Below are 23,864 nucleotides of genomic sequence, written 5' to 3' on the forward strand. Positions count from 1 at the left end.
GCAGCACCCGTGGGTGCCCTGTCCAAAGCAGGATAGCAGGACTGGAGACCCGTAGGGTGGCAGCACCAGCCACCTGGATCCACTCGGAGTGGGAAATAGCCAGGACATCAGGGTGCCATCAAATCCCCCGGGACCTTGCCCCCAGTCTTGCTCGGCAAACACCATGGGGGTATTAACCCCTGTGGTTGTCCCCCACGCTTGGGCACCTACGTGGGGACGGGGACGCCAGCTGCAGGCACATAAAGAAGGGGAACAGAAGAGCTCTGTGCGCTGGCAATGCCGGGGTTGTGCCGGGGGGGTGCGGTACACAAAAGGCAGGAAACGCCGCGAAAAGTCTGGCACAATGGAGTCGGAAATGAGAACTTTGCTCTCGGGTTTCCGTGGACCCATCCTATGGGGAAAATGAAGGGGGGGGAATATTTTGTCACCGGTGGTTGCCAAGTCGTGGGAGACAGGGTGGCATTCTCCATTCACTGGCAGGAAGGTGACCCCTCCCCAAACCCTCCCCAGCAGCTCACTGATGGCTTCCTTCCCCATTTTGGGGTTCGTTTCTGGTATTGCTGCTCCCTGGAGGGGCTCACCCATCTTTTGTGGGGTTGTTTGGGCTTCCTCGAGCCTTCCTCCAGCCCCGGAGTCTTCCGGTCCCCGTGCACCCATGAACGGCCCCGGGGCTGGAAGGCGCTGCTGGATGCAGCCTGTGTGTCTTAGCAGGGATTTTGGGGTGCAGAGGGGCCGGGAGGTGCTCCCCTGTTTGGAGATCCCCTAAAATCCCTCTGGGTCCCAGGGAAGGGACGGAGAGGGGCACGGTGGCTGGAGCAGGAGGGCCTGCACTGACCTGGGGGGGCTGCAGAGGGGCTGGAAGGACCCCTCCCCTCTTGGGGACCCCCCCTATTACAGGGACCCTCTCATTACATGGAGCCCCCCATGACGCCCCCTCCTCTCTTAGAGACTACCCCCATGACAGGGACCCTCCCTTGCCTCTTAGGGACCCCACTCCTATTACAAGGACCACCCGCCGCTCTTAGGGCGCCCCGCTCATGACCCCCCCCCCCTCTTAGAGACCCCACTCCTATTACAACCCCATCTCTCCCTTCCCTGTGCTCATGACCCCCCTCCTCCCTTAGGGACCCCCCAACACAGGGACTCCCTCTCCTCTTAACGACCCCTCCACCCCTCTTTTCCCTCTGCTCATGACAGGGACCCCCCAAGCCTTTTAGGGACCCCACTCCTATTACAAGGATCCCACACCCCTCTTAGGGCCCCCTACAAATGACCCCCCCCCTCCTCTTAGGAACCCCATTCCTATTACAAGGACCCCCCCACCCCTCTTAGGGCCCCCTGCTCATGACCCCCCTCCCCTCTTAGGGCTCCCCCATGACAGGGACCCTCTCTTACTTATTAGGGACTCCGCTCCTATTACAGGGACCCCCTCATCACTCTTTTCCCTCCGCTCATGACCCCCCTCCCCTCTTAGGGCCCCCTCACCCCTCTTAGGGACACCACTACTATTACAAGGACCCCCACCCCTCTTAGGGCCCCCCGCTCATGACCCCCCTCCCTGCTTATGGCCCCCCCCGACAGGGATCCCTCACCCCTCTTAGGGACCCCACTGCTATTACAAAGACCCCCCACCCCTTTCTTCCCCCCCGCTCATGACCCCCCTCCCCCCTTAGGGCCTCCCCAAGACAGAGCCCCCCCCCCCCGCCAAGCCTGGGGCTGCGGTGCCTGCGGTGCGGGGCGGCCCCGCTCGATGGGGAGGGGGCGGCCCCGGTGGGGGGGGCGGGCGGCCCCGGTTGGGGGGGGGGGGCGGCGCATGCGCGGCCGCCCCTCGCCCTGCGCCGGGCAGCGCGGCGGGGCGCGGAGCGGGCGCGGGTTCGCCGCCGCTGCGGGCAGGTGCGGGCGGGCGGCACCGGCACCGGCGGGGGGGCCGCGCCTGACCGCGATTGGCCCGGCCTGGCCCGGCTCGGCCCCCTCCGGGGGGCCCGGCCCGCTGCCCCCCTCCGCGCCCCGCTTTTAAGCCCCCGGTGCCGGCGGGGTGCTGGGCTCCACCGGCGGCGATGACCCTCTGCGCGCCGTGAGCACGGCCCCAGGTACGTGCGGCACCGGCACCACCCGCGCCGCGCCCCGCTCCGCTGCGGTGCCCGGAGCCGGAGGCACCGCTACGGCAGAAGCGGGACGGATCCGGGCAGGGGGCTGCGGTGGGGACAATGGGGCTGTCAGGTCTGGGGACACTGGGATCGGGGCTGGGGGACACTGGGAGGGGGGACAGGGATGGTGGCCCTGGGGTGGGAGTGATGCTGTGGCTGAGGGATGGGGATGCGGAGGGTCTGGGGCTGTCAGGGATGGGGACACTGGGGCTGTCAGGGATGGGGACACTGGGGCTGTCAGGGATGGGGGACACTGGGGTTGGGGCTGTCAGGGATGGGGGGCACTGCGGGGGACAGGGATGGTGGCCTTGGTGTGGGGGTGATGCTGTTGCTGAGGGCTGGGGACACTGGGACTGGGGCTGTCAGGGCTGGGGACACTGGGACTGGAGCTGGGGGACACTGTGGGGGATGCACTGGGGACAATGGGGCTGTCAGGGCTGGGGGATGCTGTGGGGGACAGGGATTGTGACCCTAGGGTGGGAGCAGTGCTGTGGCTGAGACTTGGGGACACAAAGAGGACTGGGGCTGTCGGGGCTGAGGACACTGGGATTGGGACTGGGGACAATGCTGGGGTTGGGCTTGGGGGCACTGGGACAGGTGGACAATGGGACTAGGGTTGTGGGGACACCAGGACAGGGGTACACTGGGGATGCCAGGACAGGGGACACTGAGGGGACCAGGGATTTCAGGGCTGGGGACACTTGGGACTGGGGCTGAGAGGGGCTGGGGACATGGGCATTGGGGCCAGCGGGCCAGGCAAGGCTGGGGGACACTACCAGGGCAGCAGCATGGCGCTGTGCCCTGCCCCCCCAGGAGCTGGCAGCAGGGTGGTGGGCAGGGAGAAGGGGCAAGGGGTGGCAGGATGGTGGGTGCTGGCGGGTGGGTGCTTCCCGGGTGCCACCCCCATGCGGTGCCGGAGCTGGGTGCGCCTCGGCCCCCTACCCTGCCTTGGCCACCCAGGTCCCCGGCAGGGAGGGAGCTGAGAAGTTTCGCATCCCTGGGGCACCCCGGCTGCCAGGGAGCAGGCAGGGCTGCCAGTGTGGCAGGGGTTCAGCACCACGGGCAGAATGAGTCCCAGCCTGCATGTCCTGGCATGGGGGCTGCCGGGGTGGATGGGTGCGGGTACCGGCGAGGGGTCTGTAGCTGCTTGGGGGGCTCCTTGCTCTTGTGCGCTGGGCTGGGGGCTCGGCAAGCCCAGCGCCACCAGCGGGGATGGTGCTGGAGGCCCGGCTCGGTGCCAGGCCCACCGGCCCGGTGTTTTCCTCCCGGCTTTCGGTGCCAGGCGCAGATGCTGCTTTCGGAGTCGCTTGCCGGCGTGCGGCCAAGCCATCCATAGGGATGGGGCTGGGGGCTTGCCATGATGCTGTGCTGGCTTTGGGGCTCCCATGGTGCTGTCGGCTTCCTGGGGAGAGACAGAAAACAGGGGGGTAAAAAAATTCAAAAAAATTGAAAAAAAAATAAAAAGAAGAGCAAATTCTAAAATAAAGGCTGCAGACTGTCTGCCTAATAAAAATCGCACCCAGCAAAGGGCCCATATTGGACGGGATCACAGTTTTCCAAGGTGCTAATTTATTCTCGCAGGCTGGGGGGGAGCGGGAAGCATCACGTTGCCTGTGAGATGTGACGGCAGCGAGGTTTGCAGAATTCCTTTGTTGTGGGCAGAGAGGAGGGGACGTGGAGCCGGCCCCGCTGCTGGGCTCCCACCACGGCCACGCAGGCCCCGGGGGGGCCCTCGGCGGACACCCCGTCCCCGTTGGGGTGGTGGAGGCACTGTGGTGGCGCTGGGAGGGAGGTGGGTGCTGCTGGGGGGCTGGGGCTTCGGTGGGGTTGGATGCGGGGGGAGCAGGATTAGCCCCGTGGGGTGCCAGTGGTGGGGGCGATACTGGGTGGGTGGGCATCGACTTGCCGTGTGTGCGCTGGTGGCACTGGGGACCGGAGTGACCTGTGGGGACAGCAGAGGTCACAGGGTCTGCGCCCTGGCTGGGGGGCAACTGGGGACACCCCCAGGGGTGGGGCGTCCCAAGGAGGGGGCCACCCGTGTCCCACTGCATCCCGGCTACCTGGGTAGGTGGGCAGTGCATCCCCCCCCCCCCCCCCCCCCGCCCCCCATCCCCTGCACTGTCCCAAATGTCCCCTCTGCTGTGCAGGGGACCCCAAGCCCTGCAGCCGCCCCTGTCCCAGCCCATGGCTGGGGGCAGGTTGGGACGAGAGGGGACCCCAAAACCGGGTGGGTGGTCCCGGCACCCAATGGCCTGTGAGGAATTAAGCTATGTTTCAGCTGAAGCTAATCACCAGCCCCGGCTTTGCATATTCATGAGACAGATGAATTATTCATGAGGTGACAGCTAGTGACAGATGTGAAAATGTTCGCCCGGGTTGAGGGGGGGCGGCTTTGCACCAGCGTTATTTTAAATTTCTGTCGTCTGCCGTCCCCCCGACTGGGTTTGGGCCGCTCGGGGACGGGGGGGACACTCCTGGTCCCCTAGGGGGCCCAGCCACGTGGCAGCGGGGACATCGCTGTGCCCTGAGCCTGCGGCATCGCCCTGGCAGCACAGAGGGACACCCCCCACCCCCCCCTACCTCCCCCCGCGAGATTCAGCCCTTCGGGCTGGCGGTGGCACAGCCAGTGCTGGCTCCCTGTGCCACCCTCCTCGCCTGGCTGTCACCGCCGGGGACGGGTGCGGTGATGCTCTGTGTACCTGAGCCTGCCGCCACTTCCATGGGAACCACGGGCAGATCCTGCCCCAGCGGGATGGGGCTGATGCTGTTTACCCCCCACCCTGGCAGAGGGGCTGGTGGTGCTGAGCCGTGCCGGCAGCAGCATCCCCCTGCCCTCGGCGGGGAGGCAGGATGCAGCCAGGGCTGATGCTGGCGGTACCGCGGGGTCAGGATGCAGCTGTGCCAGCCCCGGGCTGCCTCACCAGTGCTGCTGGAGCTGGATTGTGGGTTAGTGGATCAAGAGGAGGTGGGAGGGAGACGATCTCAATAATTAACGAGGTGCTGAGGCGGGAAGGATGCTGCCTGGCTGCGGCTTCGGCAGCCCCTGGTGTGGTGTGGGGGTCCTCGTGTGGGGGTCACCACATGTGGTGGCACCGGCAGGGATGGAGGCTGCCGTGCGGCTTGCCCCTGACCTTGGGATAAACTTTTTGCTGGCTCAGCGCAGGACCAGGCTCGGTGGAGGTGGTGGCCGGGGGTCCGGTGAGGGGCTGGAGGGAACGGAGTGTGGTGGGGACCTTCCTTTGTCTCCATGGCTCGGAGAGGAGCCGTGGTGCCATGAACATGGTCCCTGCATGCTTCAAGGGCAGAGTGCCAGCTGGGTGGCCCCGAGAGAGCGGCAGGCTTGGGGCTGTGTGTCCTGTTCCCGGGGTGGGGGGAGCCCGGGCCCCCCCCTGCCCATGGTCCGGGCTCTCTGAGGAGGCAGCGGGTGCTGCTGGCAGGGCTGGCCCTTCCCACCACGGCACCGTCCCTGCTTCGAAAGCAAAACCTGCAGAAACGCTGATGTCAGGGAAGGCGACAGCGCAGCCAGAGCCATGCAGTCCTGCGCCCCCCCCAGCCCCTTGTCCCCAGCCCCTTGCCACCAGCAGCACCCACGTCCCTGGTGCTGCCAGCCTAGGGTGCCCTGGCGGGGTCGGGGACCACGATCCCATCCCTCCAGCACAGCATGTGCCCAGCCCTGCAGCCCACCGAGGCGGTGGTTGGAAATCCAAAAAGCAACTTTCCTGTTTAACATTTAAATAAACCCTGGGCTGTTTACCCATCGGCACTGCCCGCCGTTTGCTCAGCAAGGACCCATCTCCAGAACGGCGGCTCTGGGTAAACAGCTGAGAGCTTAGAGGAGTATTTATACGCTGGCACCTTAACACGGCTCATTGGGGTGTCTTGGGTCCCTTCGGCTCCTGCTCCACCCCACCCCCCCAACGTGGCATGGGGCTGGAACCTCATATGGGGTTTGGGGCTGGTGGCCCCGGGTTATGGCTGGGAATGGGGGCTGCCGCGCTGGGAGCTGGGGCAGCCACAGGCTGGGGAGGAGGAGGAGGAAGGGGAAGGTCTTGGGTGCTGTGGAGAGGTGTCAGGGAGCGAGGCTGGGTTGCTGTTGTTCCACGTGGGAAATTGTCTTGTTTGCCCTTCAGTGGGAAAAGTTGTCTGGAAGCTGCAGGGGGAATGTCGAGAGATGCAAAGGAGAAAATGGGTAAAAAGACCAAAAAGGGACCGTGGGTGATCAGAAGCCCTGGGACGTGTGTGTGCGAGCACAGCCCTGGGCACCCTTCTCCCCCTCCCCATGCTGAGCATCCTGGATGTTCCCACCCTCGCCCAGCAGCTCCCAGGGTGGTGGCTTGGTGAAGGACATGGCTGGGAGGGTGGGTGGGAGCCTCCCCACCCCACACCCAGGCACTGATGGTTTGTGCTGGGACTGCTCCTGACACCCCAGAAAGTCAAAATTAGTATTTCAATGGGGAGGAGCTGGAACCTCCCGAGCTGGACCTGGACTGTGCCAAGCAATTTGTTTCCACCCCAACCCCACCACCCCCCCATAGCGGGAAGACAGGGAAAAGTTTGGTGCTGCCAAGGCGGCGAGCCTGGGGAATCTCCTTCCCAGAGCATCCCCGAGCCGGGAGGCAGGAGCCGCTGTCAGTGCCATGGTCCGGGGTTGTTGGGCTCCAGGGGCTGTGGCTGGGCAAAGGTGCAGCCCCCTCCCTGCTCTGCACCCCGGGAATTTCCCTCCGGAGCTGGGGTCAGGTCACTGCCTCATCTTTTACCAGCAGCTGGGTTTGGAGGCAGAAAAGCCCCGCAGAGCTGCTGTGGGAGGGAAGGGGCTACAAACGCTTTTCCTCTTTGGAAGAGATAAGATAAAACCTAGTTTTGCGTCCCCTGAAAGGCCCTTTTTCCAGTGCTGAATGTGGGGGGTCTCCTTTTTTCTCGCCATTTTGCTCTTTCTTTCTATTTTTGTCCCATGAAAGCGGAAGGGACAGAATGAGAAATCAAGGGCTGGAAAATGGAGCATCAGGGATGGGGGAACCTGTGGGATGAGCCGAAGCCTCGGCTCCAGGCAGCTGGGAGAGCGGTGAGGGGTTCCTGGTGTTCCCCCAAAAGCCAAGTGCTCCCCAGCTCACTGTCTTGGCCAGGGGACAGGGCAGGGGTCAATGCTGGAGCCAGGGAGACCTGCACGCCACAGTGGGGACCAGCGAACCCCATGCTGGAGCTGCCAGCACAGATGCTGGTTGCTGTGCTGGTTGCATCCCTGCTGCCTCTGCTTGGCCGGTTTGGCAGCTCGGGGTGCCAGCACCTGGTTAAAATCCCAAACAAAGCCCCAGCCAGGAGATGGTTGTGGTGGGAGCCGGGTGGTGGTTGTGGTGGGAGCTGGGCGATGGTTGTGCCCGCACCAGGCGGGCAATCTGTCCGACTTCCCTCCGAGTCCAGAGACCAAATGATTTAGAAAATACTAATCGTCGCTGCAGTCAAACAGATGGATGGGAGATTTTCGGCAAGCGGCGGTGCCGGCTTTGTGCTCCACGCACTGCACGCCAGCTCCGGCAGCCAGAGGCATCCACTGCATGTTAATGCTGGGGGCAGAGCAAGGGCTGGCTCCAGTGCCACTGGCTCTGCTACTGCCAGCTGGGGGCTGCGGGACCCCCAGGCTTGCCCCCTGCCCATGTAAACGCGTGTCCCACCTCCAGCGGGGCATGGGGATGTCACCATGGGTAGCAGCGGTGGCAGGGAACAGAGGGACACCCCAGTAGGGATGCGGTGTGTCGATGGGTGGCACCCCATCCTCCATCCCCACCCCACACTGGCTTCACGACAAGAGTGAAATCCAACTCTCTCTGGGCTAATGGCATTTTGCTAAGTGGGGCTAATCCTGCTTCCTCCCCGCGGGTCCCGGGCAGCTGGTGTCAGTGTGGTCCTGCGGTGATTTATGGCCCGACGGTGCTGCCTGACAAGCCAGGAGTGGGCGAGCAGCAGCCTTCCACCCCCACCCCCCCCCACCCCCCGCTCTCATTGCAGGTCAAGGATGGTCCATGTGATGGGGGATGCCGGCTGCTGGTTCCTGCTCGGGCTCTCCCTCCTCCCCATCGCTGTCCTGGGTAAGTGCCGGCAGTGCTCCATAGCCAGGGCTAATTAGCTGATAAGGGTAAACAACAGCAAATAATGAACTATCAAACCATAACAAATAGTGAGGGTGAATAATAACCAGGGGAGGGCTCAGGCTGCAGCCCCCCATGCTTCCCTGCCCAGGGCTGCAAGGGATTAGCAAGGGAGAAGCCCCCCAGGCAACCGTGGACCCCCCCCCTGCACTGGGATCCCTGGAGGCAAGGCCTTAAATCCTTAATCCCACTGGCGGCACCCCCAGCCCCCTCCCTGCTGCGGTGCTGAGCCCCCCGGGGATTTGCCATGTCTCTGACCAAGAGGGCCCATGTCCCCTGCATCCCTCGTGGCTGCACGGGGGGCTTTGGGATCCCCCTGCCCTGGTGCCCTCCCATGCATTTCCCAGTGAGCAGAGGGTGTGGGGTGTGATGGAGGTGGGGGGGAAGGTGCCAGGCAGGGATTAGTGGCCATCCCTGGTCCCCAGCCAGCTGGGCTCTGTGGGGAGCATCCCCCTGACCCCGCTGCGGGCAGGAGGGCTGGGCCACAGGGGCTTCTGAGATGTGGGATTTGCAGCGGAGCTGGGAGCATGCACAGGCTGGGGCAGGATTACTGCAGGAGGAGGAGGTCAAGGTCATGACCGCTGCCATGCTTTCTCCCAGTGTGGGGATGGCTGTCCCACTGGTGCTGCAGGGGCTGGATGGCACCGAGTCCCTGGCAAGGGATCCACCTCTGTGGGCAGGGACAGGGAGTACCGGTATCCCGATGGGAGCAGTGTGGGACCCATGGGTGCTGAGCAGCAGCTACAGCCTTGCAGCATCTTGGGGGGGGGCAGGGGACTCAGCTGAGTCAGGGGTTCAGCCCTGGAGGGGCAGATTTAATGTGCAAGGTTGGTCTCCAGCTGCTAGACACGGACACTGCACATCATCTTGCTTTGTTCTCTTCCTTGGGGAGCTCAGGGGTGCCCAGTACCGAGCCCCAGCACCCTGCCGTGCCCCCAACTCTCCCCTCTGTGACCAAGAGCCCAGCAGGAACTCCTGCTGCCCATCCCCGTGGTATCTGGGCACCTCTCCCCGCAGGCTCCCAGGATGATGGGAAGGTGATCCACATCAACAGGGTGCAGCACCAGCCCGTGCGCGTGGGGCTAGGGGAGCCGGTGGCCCTGCCCTGCCTCTTCCTGCTGCACCCCTCCGCCTCGCTGGGGCCCAACGAGCCCCCCGACCCACCCCGCGTCAAATGGAGCAAAGTCCGCTCAGCCACCGGCCAGAGGGAGGACATCCCCATCCTGGTGGCCAAGGACAACGTGGTGAAGGTGGTGAAAGCCTACGAAGGCCGAGTGTCCCTGCCCGGCTACCCCCGTGACCGCTACAACGCCACGCTGCTGCTGCGCGCTGCCCGTGCCAGCGACGCGGGGCTGTACCGCTGCGAGGTGGTGGCCGGCATTGACGATGAGCAGGACCTGCTGCCGCTGGAGGTGACAGGTGAGCCGGGTATTGCGTTGTGGGGTGGCATTGCCAGGAGAGCAGTGGGGGCATCGTGGGTACCACAACAGGGTGGCGTGGGTGCTTGTGTAGGCTGTGCACCCCATGTATCCTTTACAAGCCATGCGAGCTGCGCACCCCGTGCAAGCCCTGCACCTTATACAAGCTGTGCACCTCGTGTACCCATGCAAGCCGTGCACCTCATGTGAGCCATATACCCTGTGCACCCTGTACAAGGTGTGCAACCCATGTACCCTGTGCACCCTGTACAAGCTGAGCAAGCCATGCACTGCATGCCAGCTGTGCACCCTTGTGCACCACATGCAAGCCCCACAGCTTATACAGGCTGTGCACCCCATGTACCCTGTGCACCCAGTGTACTCTGTGCACCCTGTGTGAGCCATGCACCCTGTGCACTCCATGCAAGCCCTGCATCTCATACAAGCTGTGCACCCAATGTACTTCGTGCACCCTATGTGAGCTCTGAATCCTGTGAACTGTGCATGCTGTTTACTTCATGCACCCCATGTGAGCCCTGCAATTTGTGCACCCTGTGCAAGCTGTGCACCCTGTACAAGCCATGCACCCCATGAACCCCGTGCAAGCTGTGCCCCCTGTGCACACTGTGCCCCCTCCAAAAGCCGTGAGCCATGCACCCTGTGCCACCTCTGCCACCCGCTGCCCTTCCAGGCGTCGTCTTCCACTACCGCCCTGCGGGTGAGCGCTACACACTGACCTTCACCGCCGCTCGCCGTGCCTGCCTGGACAACTCTGCCATCATCGCCTCGCCCCAGCACCTCCAGGCCGCCTTCGAGGATGGCTATGACAACTGTGATGCAGGCTGGCTGGCCGACCAGACCGTGCGGTAAGTGTGCGGCACAGGCTGCTGGCTGGGCACCCCTCACCGCGGAGCACCCACCGTGCCTCTCTCCGGCAGGTATCCCATCACGCTGTCCCGGCCCGGCTGCTACGGAGACCGCAACAGCCTCCCCGGCGTCCGCAGCTACAGCCGGAGGGAGCCCAGTGAAGAGTACGATGTCTACTGCTACGCCCGGGAGCTGCAAGGCAAGTGGTGCTGCTGCAGCTGGGTGCGCGCCGGGCTGGGCGGGTGGGTGGGTGCCTAGGGACAACCCCCCGGGGGTGATGCTGTGGGCATCTCCGTGCATCTCTTGCCCGCTGCCGTTTGGCTGCAGGGATGGGTGCTGTGCCATGCCGGTGCTGAGCAGCACAGCGTGGCCGTAGTGCTCAAGTCATGGAGACTTCCAAAAAGCACCACTTGGCTCTGAGCTGTCGGGACCGTCACGGCATTCTGTCCACATGTCCCCGACGGGCTCTGCTCTGTTGCAGGGACGGTGTTTTACGCCACGGTGCCGGGCCGGTTCACCTGGCAGGGGGCCTGGAGGCACTGCCGGAGTCGGGGGGCTTTGCTAGCCACCACCGGGCAGCTCTACCTGGCGTGGCGCGAGGGTTTGGACCAGTGCGACCCGGGCTGGCTGGCCGACGGCAGCGTCCGCTACCCCATCAGGCTGCCGCGCAGGAAATGTGGTGGCGATGCATCGGGTGTCAGGACCCTCTACCAGTTCCCCAACCGCACCGGTTTCCCCCCCCCCACCTCCAAATTTGATGCCTACTGCTATAAAGGTAAGGGGGACCGGCAGTGATGCTGGCACCATGTTCCGCCCCAGTCCCCCCGCAACCAGCCCTGCCCCTTCTTCCCTTGGGAGTCGGTGGGCTTGGCTGGGAAAACTGCTGCAGATGAATATTTAATTGGGGAATTAATGAGATAAATGAGGAGAGCTGCGCTGGGAGGGAGCCCAGCTCCATGCATCATGCTAGCATGGCGCAAGGCTGGGGGATGCGGTGCCTGGTACTGAGACCTGGAGCGGGATGCAGGTCCCTGCTGGTGCCCTGGGTGCCCGTCCTGCCCCTCGGTCCCACTGCTGATGCTCGTGGTCTTACCCCAGCACACGAAGCTGCAGGGCAGAGGGAGCCAGAGAAGCCGGTACTGCCTGTGCCCAACCCACTGGGCAGTGACAACTTGCTGGTGGAGCACAACGAGGACCTGGACACGTCAGGGGACACCCTGCGCGACCGCTATGGCCTCCTGCCGCAGCCAGGACCTGCAGGGCTGGGTGAGGATGAGCAGTTGCGGCTGGCGAGTGGCAGCCCGATGGCACAGCGCGGTGATCTTCCGGGGGCTGTACCCTCGCGTGGGCTGGGGCTGGGTGATGGTACGTCCCTGCTTCCCACCACGGCCTCCTCGCCGGCGTGGCCCCATGAAGATGAAGCTCTCAACGTGGTGGACCAGGCGCCGGTGAGCTCTCAGCAGGATCCGGCCAGCACCAGCCCAGCATCGCCGGTGCAAGAAGACCCTGAGGAGCCCCTGGCTGCCCTCCTGCCACAGAACCAAAGCCCAACCCAGGAGCACATCACCGGCTCACCGCCAGCACCGCCAGGGCTGGGGACAGTCCCTGGCACGGCAGCAGGGACCCCCAGCACCCCACCGGCCAGTTCCCACACCCCACGGCAGAGCAGCTACGCCGGGCTGAACGGGCGCTACTTCCAGCTGCAGCGGCAGAGCTGGGACCCTGCGGTGGTGGCTGGGGACACCACGGTGGCTGGGGACCCAGTGGGGAAGGTCACCCAGGCCCCTGTCATGGCCCTGGAGGTGAAGGGGGCTGCAGCCAACACTGTGGAGACATGGAGCATCCCCCGTGCCAGCACTGAGAGCCTGCGCCAGGAGGGCATCTACTTGCCCTCCAACGCAGTGGAGGAGGAGATTGGCCCTGGTAAGTGATACCTGAAAGCGGCTTGGGGGGGAGGGGTGTTCTAGTGGGAGCTGTGCCGGTTTGGGGTCCCCATGGCTGTGCCATCTCTTGCAGAGCTGATGGCACCGGCCACCGCCCAGGTGTCCCCCTCACCGCAGGCGCCTGCCAGGAGGGAATCGCCACAGCAGAGCCCCGGCAATCCTGGGGGGCCCACACAGACACCCCCTCCGCAGTCCCCATCCCTGCCTCCCCCCGTGGTTCCCCGCGATGCTCTCGGTCACCAGGACATCACCACAGCTGGGGCTCAGCCTCACGTCCCCAGCGCCCGCGGGGACTCCCCTCGGCCACCCGCAGATGCCACTGAGGACTTTTCCGGGGACACCGTCTCCCAGGAGGATGGTGGCTCCGTCCCACCGTGGCCCCCATTGCCCCCAGCCCCATTGGTGGCCGAGGGCCCCGAGATGGCCCCGCAGCCCCGTGGTGATGGCACTGACAGCAGCGGGGCCCCGGGCGATGGCACGCTGGAGAGGCAGAGGAAAGCAGTGACCTTCCTCCATCCAGCTGGCCCCTCCGTGGGGCACCCTGCCACCCCCAGCCCCACCGAGGTGGCTGCTCAGGGGGCGCAAAGCCCCACGGCACTCCCCGGGCCAGCTGAACTGCCAGCTGAGCTCAGCCACGAGCAGCCAGCTGGGTACGGGGATGCCAGGAGGGGCTCAGCCGAGCCAAGCAGCAAAGCACCTGTGTCCCCCCCAGTGCGGGATGTCCCCTCACCTTCACCTCCCGCTGTGGCCAGCGAGGTGACCCCGATGGAGGCAGAGGCACTGGAGCCAGCAGCTGAGGAGGGGTCCACAGCCTTTGCCCCCACAGCCCCGTGGTCCACCAGTCGCACTGCACCGGAGCTGGAGGGGGCAGAACATCTCCTCCTGCCCCCCCCAGGCCCTCAGCAGCCCCCCACCAGTACCAGCCCCCTGGGTGTCACCAGCCACAAGGATGCACCGACAGCCCCTGGCGAGGAGGATGCCTCTGGGGAGGTGAAGAGGGAAGAGACCCCTGCACCCCTCAGCTCCCGCAGCCCCTGGCCATCACCCACTGCCTCCCACCCATGGGTGCCGGAGGCACCCAGGTCCCCAAGCACGGGGCCGCTCTTTGAGCCCTCCATGGCTGCAGAGCTGCGGGGGGCTGGGGGGGGGCCCGCTGCTGGATGCCGACAGCGGGAGCGGCGAGGAGCTGGCACTGGAGGAGCGGGAGCTGCTGGCCTGGGCGGGCACCGGCAACGCCAGCCGGCACGGTGAGCGTGGTGCTGGGGGGTCAGGGTGCTGGGGGCACCCAGCGCAGATGGGCACAGGGAGGGATGGGATGGGTGGCAGGAGGACCTCCAGGGTGACCCCCCCAGGCTGGCACAGCATGGTGCCAACCCACAGGACGGGGTTTAAGGAGGGGATTGGCGGCGGTCCTCTTCTTTTACCCAACCAATTTACTCACTGGGGAGTTTCCAACGACTGTGATGGGCTGGGAGTGGGTCCTGGGTTTTTCAGAGAGAGCCGAGCTATTAGCATAAGCTGGGGAAGCATCCTCTTAAATATTTAATATATTTGCAGTTGGTAATAATACTAATGGCTGGAGAGGTGGCTGCTGGTGGGGATGCGTGGCACACGCAGCCTGGCCATGGCTGGAAAATGGGCATCAAAGATATTTAATGTGCAGAGCCACAGCCCGGTGGAAAAGGCACTGCGGATAATGTGTGGCAACGCCGGGGCAGGCCCAGGCTCTGGGTCCTGGTGGGGAAGGGGTGGGTGCCACAGTGTGCCCCCAGCCCCAAACCCCACCTAAGGGTGCCCTCTCCCAACCCCCAGCCCCGGCCGACCCTTGCCAGAACAACCCCTGCCTGCACGGCGGGACCTGCCGTGCCAACGGCACCGTCTGCGGCTGCAGCTGCACCCCGGGCTTCACCGGGGAGAACTGTGAGATCGGTGAGCGGCCAGAGCATCCCGCAGTGCTGGGGCAGGATTTGGCCCCGCCTGCCGGAGGAGCAGCGGCCACACTTGGAAGCGGGGAGGGGAATGGGGCTGTGGCACCGAGTCCTGCTCGGTCCCCGCCATCCGCAGTCAGTGCTGGCACCGGTGCTGGCGGAGGGATGGGGGTCTGGGTGGGTCTGGCGCGGGTCTCCGCATGGCTGCAGCTCCCAGAGTGTCCCTGCAGACATAGACGACTGCCTGTCCAGCCCCTGCCAGAATGGCGGTACCTGCATCGACGAGGTCAACTCCTTCATCTGCCTCTGCCTGCCCAGCTACGGTGGCAGCCGCTGCGAGAAAGGTGGGGAATGGCCCCCGATGTCCAACCCCCCCGGGTATGTCACCATGGGGTGGGGGAGTCCCTTTGGGGATGGGTGTGGGGAGCTGGGAAGAGGGTGCAGGAGTCCTGCCCCCCGCTGCAGTGGGGAGCTGCTCCCTGCATCCCTCCCCGGGGGTTCTGGGGGCTGGTCCCCTTCGCCCTCCCCACCGTCCCCATCTCCCTGCAGACACGGAGGGCTGCGACCACAACTGGCATAAGTTCCAGGGTCACTGCTACCGGTACTTCGCCCGCCGGCGCTCCTGGGAGGATGCGGAGCGGGACTGCCGCCGCCGTGCCGGCCACCTCACCAGCATCCACTCGCGGGAGGAGCATGGCTTCATCAACGGTGCGGGGTGGGGGGAGAGCACCCCCTCTCACAGCTCTGCAAGCACCAGCACCCCTGGGTGCTCTTGGTCTTCATCGTGTGAGCCGTGGGTACCTCTTCTCCGTAGGCTTTGGGCACGAGAACACCTGGATCGGGCTCAATGACAGGATTGTGGAGCAGGACTTCCAGTGGACTGACAACACTGGCTTGGTGAGACCCTTGGAGGTGCAAGGTGGGGGGCTTGGGGGGCAGAGGATGGGGGGCACAGGGGGCTCACCCTTTCTCGGGTCCCACCAGCAATATGAGAACTGGCGGGAGAACCAACCTGACAACTTCTTTGCGGGCGGTGAGGACTGCGTGGTGCTGGTGTCCCATGAGATCGGCAAGTGGAACGATGTGCCCTGCAACTACAACCTGCCCTACATCTGCAAGAAAGGCACAGGTACTGCCTGCCCTGGCCTCCCTGCCCCTGGTGTCCCCATCCCACAGCCCCCTGCATCCCCATCCCCATCCCATAGCCCTCCACAGCACCATCCCGCAGCCTCCTGCATCCCCATCCCGCAGCCCCTGGGCCACCTTGTCATCCTCAGGAAACTTCTCCCAGCACTTCCTCCAGGAAAACTTGAGCAGTTCCCCTTAATCTCTATTTTTTTTTCCTTTTTTTCCCCACAGTCAATTCTTCCCTCTCCACTTTAATTTGTTTAATTTGCCACCATTAAAACTATTAAGTTCTCATTCCTTATCTTGAAAGTTATATTAACCTCCAGCTGCTTATTGTGAGCCAGAGCAGCGCACCGCCCTCTCCCACCGACCGCGTGTTAACGATGCACTCACCCTGATAAGGCCATTAATTAATGAAGTAAATCCTGGGGAACACCTCGCTGCCAACCTGGTGGAGGACCCCCCTCCCAAAGCCATCCACCTCTCCTCCGGCTGGCGGAGAGAACTGGTGGCAGCAGCAGGGTGTCCCCCTTGTCCCCTCTTGGTGATGGGGTGACGGGGGTCTGTTGTCCCCCCCAGTGCTGTGCGGGCCCCCGCCGGAGGTGGCGAATGCCTTCATTGTGGGGAAGAAGAAGGAGAAGTACAGCATCCACTCCAGCGTGCGCTACCAGTGCGAGGAGGGCTTCACCCAGCGCCACGTCCCCACCATCAAGTGCCACAGCACCGGCAAGTGGGACCGGCCCAAAATCCTCTGCACAAAACGTTAGTGGGGATGGGGGGTGCTGGGGATGGGGGGTGTCAAGGCACTGGCTCCCCCCCGGGGCCATGGTTCCTAACCCCCCCGGGTCCCCTCCCTTGCCCCCCCGTTAGCCAGGCGGTCACACCGAGCGCGGCGGCACCACCACCACCGTCACAGCCACCCCCACCACCAGCACCACCACCACAAACCCCGCAAGGAGCGGCGAAAACACCGCAAGCACCTCCGGCTGGACTGGATGGAGGAGGGCCACTACTTCTAGAGCCGGGGGATGAGGAAGCACAAGGGTCCCCGACGGGATGTGGTGACGTTTCCTGCCCCCCTCCCACCCCCCCTCTTTTTTAGCCCCCCCTGGCTTTAGCTCCTAGGATGCCCGGCCCCGTAGGGAATAGGATCCGGAGGGGGCGGCTGCGTGTGCGTCCCCAGCCCTCCCTGCATGTCCCACGCTCAGCCCCCCCGACCCGGGGTCGAGTCCCAGCCCCGCACGGGGACCCCCCATCCCTGTGCGGGGGCTGTTCCCTGGCTGGGCTCTGGCCCCCTCCCCAAAGTGGGGGTTAACTTGCCAGCCCCCCATCTCCCACCTTGGCCATGGTGTCTCACTGGCCTAGGGTGGATCTGGTTTTTTAGCAGCCCCCCCTCCCCCCCCATCCTCCCGCCTCAGCACCCCGGTCCTGCCCATGGGGCACCTTGCAGCCGGCATGGGGACCCTGCCCAGCACGGGGCGGGGGGACGATGCCACCGGGGCTGGCATCCCGCTCTGCTGCCTGGTTTGGGGGTGGTTTATTTTTTTCCCCTTTTCCGTTTGTCGTCGGGTCCCCGTTGGAGTTGGCGTGTGTGTGTACGGCGCTTTCTGATCTCTGCTGTTTGCGACGTGACTGCCGTGTCCTGAGCCCCCTCCCCCCCCCCGCCCCCCACTTCCCTGTGCCATTTCTGACTCTGCCTTTCTGTACTGCTGGACATTTTAATAAATTTTTTTAACAGTTGAGTGTCCCCACCCTGCGCTTTCCTGGGGGGCAGGGGGGTGGCAGAGACACCAGCGACAGTCCCCCTGCTACTTTTGCCTTGCCTTGGCCTTGCCAGCACTCTCCATCTGCCTCCTTTCACCACCACTAAATTAATTTTAAACAAACCTAATCCTCCTCCCAGGACTTGTTGTGCCAGTGCCACTGCCTGCTCACGGCGTGAGCCGAGGACTCGTGAATCACGCCGGCAGCGAGCAGCATGGCCGCAGCTTTCCCCGCCGGCCCGGTGAGATGCAGAGATACTGATGGGTTTATCAGGGTGCTGGCTGCATTAACCATGGGTGCAGGGGTTGTGGCTCCCACCCTGGCTGCCATCCATCAGCATGTGGTGGCCACCACCTGGGGTTCCGGTGGCCCCTGGCACCCACCATCCCCACTCTCCCCTCCTGGAGGTCACAGTGGCCGGGGGTGTCATGTCCCAGCAGTCACTTATCTTCACCAGTAAAGGTGATGGATGGCCCGTGCACAGCTGCACTGGGTGTGGAGGAAGACCCAAGCCCCCTCCAGTGTGGGGGACCCCGGGGTCCCTACCTGTGCCCTGCCCACCCCCACGGTGGGTCCCAGCGCCATGATGCCCTGAGGTGGCTCTGCTGATGCTGCTCCCTTGGATCTGGTCCCAATAAACCCAGGAGGGATGCCATCGGGATGCTACGGGCGGGATGCTCCGAAGTGCCCAGCTCCGGCTGCGAGGGAGGGTGCAGCGAGGCTGGGGATGCCGGGGTTCTGAATAGGGAACGAACCCAAGTGCCCTTGGCACGAGCAGCCCTGTGGCACAGGGCAGCCCGGGGTCCCCTCGCACCCAAGATGCCCCTTGAGGATGGCACCAGCGAAGGACACACGAGAGCCCAGCTCAGCTCTCAAAAAGCGGCCGAAGCTTTTATTTCATCTACGTCCAGCTCGCGAGCGCCAGGGCTGCCAAAAAGCCTCGAGCCGGTGCTTGGCCAGGTGGGTGCAGGGAACGGTGCCCACCCAGCACCTCCCTGCTCCCGGCATCAGCCACTTCTGCACGAAGCCAAGCGCTAAAGAGCTGCCCCAGCCCCAGGCAGGGGCGTGCGGCCGCCCAGCTTGCCCAGCTCCAGCAGCAGCCCCGTGGGGCGGCCGGCGGCGAGCGGGTGCATGCGGGTGCTGGAGGGGCTGTGGTTGCCCCCCCCCGCTGCCCATGTTGCATGAAGCCAAGCTCAGTGCCCCCCATCCTTGCCCGTGCCAAGGTAGGATTCTGGGGATGGGGCAGAGCCTGTGGCAGGTCAGCCCCCCCCGCCCCGAGACCTGCCAGTCCCCTGGTGCTGGCTGCCCATGGCATCTCCTGGGGGGTTTAGTGCGGCGCTGGGTACCGCGGACATGGGGGGCTCAAGCCTGCTTTGCTCTGGATGGGCCTCTAGCACATGCAATACGCTGATTGATAAGCAAGAACTGCAACGAGCTGGGGAGCCAGCCCTGGATCCAAGCACAGGCTCCTGGCTGGGCTACTGAAGCCGTTCCCCTCCTGCTGCCTCAGTTTCCCCAAGCGTCACCGGGCTTTGTCGGCAGCCTGCGGCACAGCAGCCGCACCGGCATCACATGGGCACCTCTCCCAGTCCAACGCAGGGGCTGCCTGCAGCATCCCACGCTGTCATGTCGCAGGAGGCAGCGCCGCCGGGGAGCCCAGCATACAGTGGGGGTGTCCCCGGCCAAATCTGGGGGTGCTCCCGCTGAGGGGGTAAGCCTCACACGCGATTGGGATGCCCCCCACCCAGCGCCTTCTCGGGGGCAGCCTCGCCAGCTTTTTTGAAGCAATAAACCCCAAAGAGCTTGTACTTCTTGTCTGGGAAGCCCAGGTTGCGCACGCCGGGCTCCCGGCCCCCGCAGCGTGCCCGGGGGTTGACGATGGGGTAGCGGATGCTGCCATCCTCCAGCCAGCCAGCCTCGCAGCGGTCCAGCAGCTGGATCTTCCAGGCAGCGTAGAGCTGGCCCACCTTGGCCACGGCCGCCCCGTTGTTCTTGCAGGCCTGCACCGCCTCGGTGTAGCTCAGCTTGCGGTAGGTCTTCAAGAAGTAGACTTTGCCTGGGGGGGAGGCGGACAGACAAAGCGGGGGCTGTCAGGGACTCAGATGCAGCATCCTGCATCCTGTACGGCACTGGTACCCAGCAGGGTGGGATGGGGCTGAGCGGTGCAAGGTCTGTGGACAACACCCTCCCCCAAATACATCTTTTTTTTGGGGGGGGGGCTGGAGGAGGTGACCAGCTGAGTGGGCTCTGGGGAGCCACCGCCATGGTGTGGGTAGATTTATGGGGGCTGCACGGCAGTGGTTGGTGATGGCTCCTTGTGGTGATTACACCTGCTATTTATCCTGCCTGCCACCATTAAATAAACATCGGCAGAGCCCCCCCGCACGGCCCTGCCAGCCGGGAGGAATTTACACAGCCCAGGAGCCCTCCCGGCTCCCATCTGTCTTTTGTGGCCCCGGCCTCATCCATCACCCGGGCTGTTTGCTGCTGCAATTACCTCCATCCCTGCTCCTGCCCGGGGAAGACGGGGTCTGCTAAAACCATGTGCATCAGCCCCAGAGGTGATGGGGCCAGATCCTGGTCCTTGCTGGGGGTCCCCGGCACTGATCCCCTCTTAATGTGCCACAGAGCCCAGGGGAGACACATGCAGCTGCATCCTTCTCTTGCCCGGGGCTGAGAACCTTCCTGGACCATCGTGGGACCCCCCCACATCCTGCACAGCCAAAACAGAGAGCAGGGTGCTCTGTGCCTCAGTTTCCCCCCGCCATTACCGTTGAGGTTGGAGGTGAAGCAGAAAGCGTCGTAGTGCTCGCTCTCCTTGTGTCGGTAGCCGTAGTTGCGTACCCCCACTGGTGTGTCCTTGCGGCCGCACTCCTCCCGCGGCCGGGAGATGGGATACTGCACGGAGCCATCCTCCAGCCAGCCGGCATTGCACCAGTCCATGCCCTCCAGCCAGGCCTGGTGCAGCTGGTCGTGCGAGGCCAGGATGCCGTCCTGCTCCAGGCACGCCTGCTGCGCCTCGTGGAAGTTCAGGGTGTAGCGACCCAGCCGCGGGTGGTAGGGGAAGATCACGCCTGGGGGGACGGAGAGGAGGGCTGGGGTATTGGGGGCCTCCCCCACCTTATTTTGCAGCTGCACCCAGCGAAGAGGGTGATCAGTGCAAGGCACCGGCAGCCGGCAGGGAACAGGGGCTGCCGTGGGCTGGGAGACCCGGCTGCAAAGCCCGGCGAAGACGAGCTGCCATCGTCTCTGCTCGGGGAGTTTGGATGCTCCAGGCTTTGCTCAGTAACTGCAAAGCCCCCCCGGGCCTGTGACTGCAGGGACCCCTGTGCTCCAGGACCTGCTGCTCTGGGACCTGGAGACATCAGTGGTGCCTGTGCAGGGTCCAGCCAAGCCCTGGTGTCCCTGGAGCGAGCCTATACTGGCGGAGCAGTGCTTCTGTGCCTCCTGAGCCCCCAAAAAGGGTTTCCCCCCTTTCCTGGTGTCCCCAGCTGCAGCAGCCTGTCCTGGTGGGCTTGGAGCCGCGCACGGCACCAACGCTGCTGCCACATCCCGATCCCCCCTGTGGTGCTTTACGAGGCCGTGCTGCTATCTATCTCCAGCGTTTATTAGCTGCCAGCCTGTAAACCTGGAGCAACAATAAAAGCCAATAACAGAGGCAATAAACCATGGCACACGCCAGGAAAAACAACCAGCCATAAAGCAAGACCAAGCCCAGCTCGGGGACGCAGCACCGGGAACCGCGTCCTGGCTATCCCGCGTGGGACATGGGGACACCCGGTGTCCTCCCCATCCCAGTCCCTCCTCCCCAGCATAGCCACGCCGCTACCTTCGAGGTCCAGCTTGACCATGCCGGTGTCATCCTCCAGCTCGTTGGTGACCTCGCACTCATAGCGGCCATAGTCTTGCAGGGTGACGTTGCGGATGATGAGTGAGGCGTCGCCGAAGCCGTCCTCCTGCAGAGCCGTGCGGCCGCGGTAGCTGCCAAACGCCCGCCGCGCCTTCCCCAGCGCCACAAAGACATCCACGAAGGCCATGGGCTCCGTCACCTTGGTCCACTTGAGGCGGATCTCGGCCGGGTCGTGGGCGGACACGTCGTAGTGGTACCGGCAGGGCAGGATGATGGTGCCGCCCCGGTGTGTCACCACCTTCCCCGGGGCTGTCTGCACGACCACGGCCCCGCTGTCACCCTCTGCAAGGGACACCGAGCTCAGGGGTGCCCCTGTCCCCAAGTCTGCCCCTGCCTCCATCCCAGGCAGTGCCAGCACACGGGCAGGACCCACGGTGGGGACAAGGCAGGCTGGGGGTGTGGGGCAGGCAGCGAGACCACCTTTGGGGGGAATTTCCCTCCTTTGGGGGCAATTTCCCTCCTTTGGGGACTTTGCAAACCTCGAAGAGGGTCAGGCAGCTCCTGCCCAGGGCAGGGGGCACAATGGGTGCCCCAAGGACCCTGATCAGGCTTTAATAGATATTAAACCCAAGAGCCCAACGGCTGCAGGATGGCTCCCCTCATCCCACCCTGGGGACCAGCCCAGCCCCCCGCTGCAGATCCCAGTCCCCACTCACCCATGACATGGACCACCTTCTTCCGTCCCCGGGTGCTGAGCGGCGGGTCGGAGGCGAGGACACCAGCGAGGAGCAGCAGAGCTGCCGGGCCGGCTGCCCAGGGACTTTGGGGACGCATCTGGGGGGACAGCAGAGCCCCTCAGCACCCTCCCACCCCCCCCAGGGAGGAGAGCGGCGGAGGGGAGGTCTGTGAGCAAACCCATGCTCTACCTGACCCCCAGCTGCTTCGGCAGCCCCCCCGCAGTGATGCTGGCCCCCAACCCACACCCCGTGGGGGCTGTGCCGGCTGGGGGAGGTGATACCATCACCCACTGACACCCCTCCTGGGGAGCCCCTCACCCTGTCTCCCACCTCACCCACCCCAAGCAGAGGGGGGTGACGGGCTGTGCTGGGTCACTCATCACCCCTCCCACGGAGCCCACCAACCCGCAGGGACCCCCGCGCCCCCGGCCTGCGCCAGCACTGAACTCCACTTCACCCGCTCGGTTACAGCCGGATGAATATTTCATGGCAGCCGCGCCGGCCGGATCGCCTGAGTTATTTATGTCAGCGCCGGCACATCTGGAAACTGAACTGATGGCGCGGGAGGGGGCTGTGGCTGCTGGAGCCCCCCCAAGCCCGCCGGCTGCATCCCCGCTTCCCCAGGCACAGACGGGAGAGATGTACGGCGGAGCCCCCCCGCTCCCTGGGGGGCTGCGACCCCCTTCTCCCCGCGGGCTGGGGCCTGAGCCCCGTGCTCCTGGGGAGCCCCACAAGCCAGCCCGGCTGAGTGGCCCCCCCCGTCCATCGTGGGAATGAGCCCCCCTGCCCGAGAGGAGGGGGCTGGGGAGCCAGGGCCAGCTGTGGGGCGGGGAGAGCAGGGCGCCCCCCCCGGGGAGTCCCAGGGCCTGGCTGTGGGGCAGGGGGAGCGGGGTGGCCCCCCCGGGGGTCCCAGGGCCCGGCCGGGGGCAGGGGGAGTGTGGTGGCCCCCCCGGGGGTCCCAGGGCCTGGCTGTGGGGCAGGGGGAGCGGGGTGGCCCCCCCGGGGTCCCAGGGCCCGGCCGGGGGCAGGGGGAGCGGGGTGGCCCCCCCGGGGGTCCCAGGGCCTGGCTGTGGGGCAGGGGGAGTGTGGTGGCCCCCCCGGGGACGGAGGGAGCGCCCCCCCCGCTGTCCCCCCCGGCGGCCCCGCGGCCGGTGCGGTGTTGCAGTGCGGGACACTGCGGCGGCCCCGGGGCTGCGGGACGCCGGTGCCCGAGCGGGCAGCGCAGCGCGGGGGGGACCAGCCCGGCCGCCGCAGCCAGAGCAGCCCCCGCCCGGGCTGCCGGTGCAGGGGTGCCGGTGGCGGGGGTCCCGTCCCGGCTCCCCGCGGCCGCAGCCCCTCCCCCGCACTCACCGTGTCTCCGCGGAGCGGTGCCGGCCCGCGGGGGGGGCCCGGCCGCAGGAGCGCTCCGGTGCCGCCGGTGCTGCCGGTGCGGCTCCGCGCAGGGGGCGGCACCGGGAGCTCGGCCCGGCCCTGCCCCGGCTCCCGGCGCTGCGCAGGGCCGCCGGCTTGCCAAGGTCACCGGCCCGCCCGGCCCCGGCCGCGGCCGTCGGGACCCCCGGGACCCCCCGGTGCTGCCGGGAGCCCCGGGCCGGGCTGCGGGCGCGGAGCCCGCGGGGTATGAGCAGTTCAACCGGGTAAATGCCCCCTCCTTGGCCCCCGCAAGGGCAGCCCAGAGCCACTGCTAGCACCCCCCCTATGCACCTCCACCCGTGCGCACCCCCACCCATTTGCATCCTCCACCCATGTGCACTCACACCCGTGTGCACCCCCACCCGTGTGCATCCTCCCATGCGCATCCCCGCTACCCGTGCGCACCCCGACCCATGTGCACCCCCACCTATGTGCATCCCCCACCCATGTGCACTCCCACCTGTGTGCACCCCCACCCGTGCGCACCCCCCACCCATGTCCATCCACCCGTGTGCACCTCTACCCGTGT

The 23,864-nt window shown here is 65.5% G+C and overlaps 2 protein-coding genes across 2 annotated transcripts; one reads left to right on the plus strand and one right to left on the minus strand.

Annotated features, from left to right (window-relative positions):
• The first annotated feature begins 1,854 nt into the window (after positions 1 to 1,854).
• Positions 1,855 to 18,086, plus strand: NCAN (neurocan). Its single transcript, XM_040589541.1, is given in 16 exon segments — positions 1,855 to 2,090; positions 8,151 to 8,230; positions 9,308 to 9,709; positions 10,400 to 10,574; positions 10,647 to 10,774; positions 11,057 to 11,350; positions 11,674 to 12,498; positions 12,592 to 13,628; positions 13,630 to 13,765; positions 14,331 to 14,447; positions 14,677 to 14,790; positions 14,996 to 15,154; positions 15,261 to 15,343; positions 15,431 to 15,575; positions 16,154 to 16,336; positions 16,445 to 18,086. Coding segments are annotated over 15 exon segments (4,020 nt in total). The 5' UTR covers positions 1,855 to 2,090; positions 8,151 to 8,157; the 3' UTR covers positions 16,594 to 18,086.
• Positions 18,087 to 18,699: 613 nt separating this feature from the next.
• Positions 18,700 to 23,402, minus strand: HAPLN4 (hyaluronan and proteoglycan link protein 4). The gene is made up of 5 exons (XM_040589604.1): positions 23,276 to 23,402; positions 21,905 to 22,022; positions 21,168 to 21,530; positions 20,110 to 20,412; positions 18,700 to 19,394 (listed from the first exon to the last, which is right to left on the minus strand). Exons 2-5 carry the CDS (start codon positions 22,020 to 22,022, stop codon positions 19,057 to 19,059), a joined length of 1,122 nt encoding a protein of 373 aa, XP_040445538.1. The 5' UTR covers positions 23,276 to 23,402; the 3' UTR covers positions 18,700 to 19,056.
• Positions 23,403 to 23,864: the final 462 nt, after the last annotated feature.

Source organism: Falco naumanni, chromosome 4 (genome assembly GCF_017639655.2).
Source record: "Falco naumanni isolate bFalNau1 chromosome 4, bFalNau1.pat, whole genome shotgun sequence".
In the NCBI taxonomy this organism is placed as follows: domain Eukaryota; kingdom Metazoa; phylum Chordata; class Aves; order Falconiformes; family Falconidae; genus Falco; species Falco naumanni.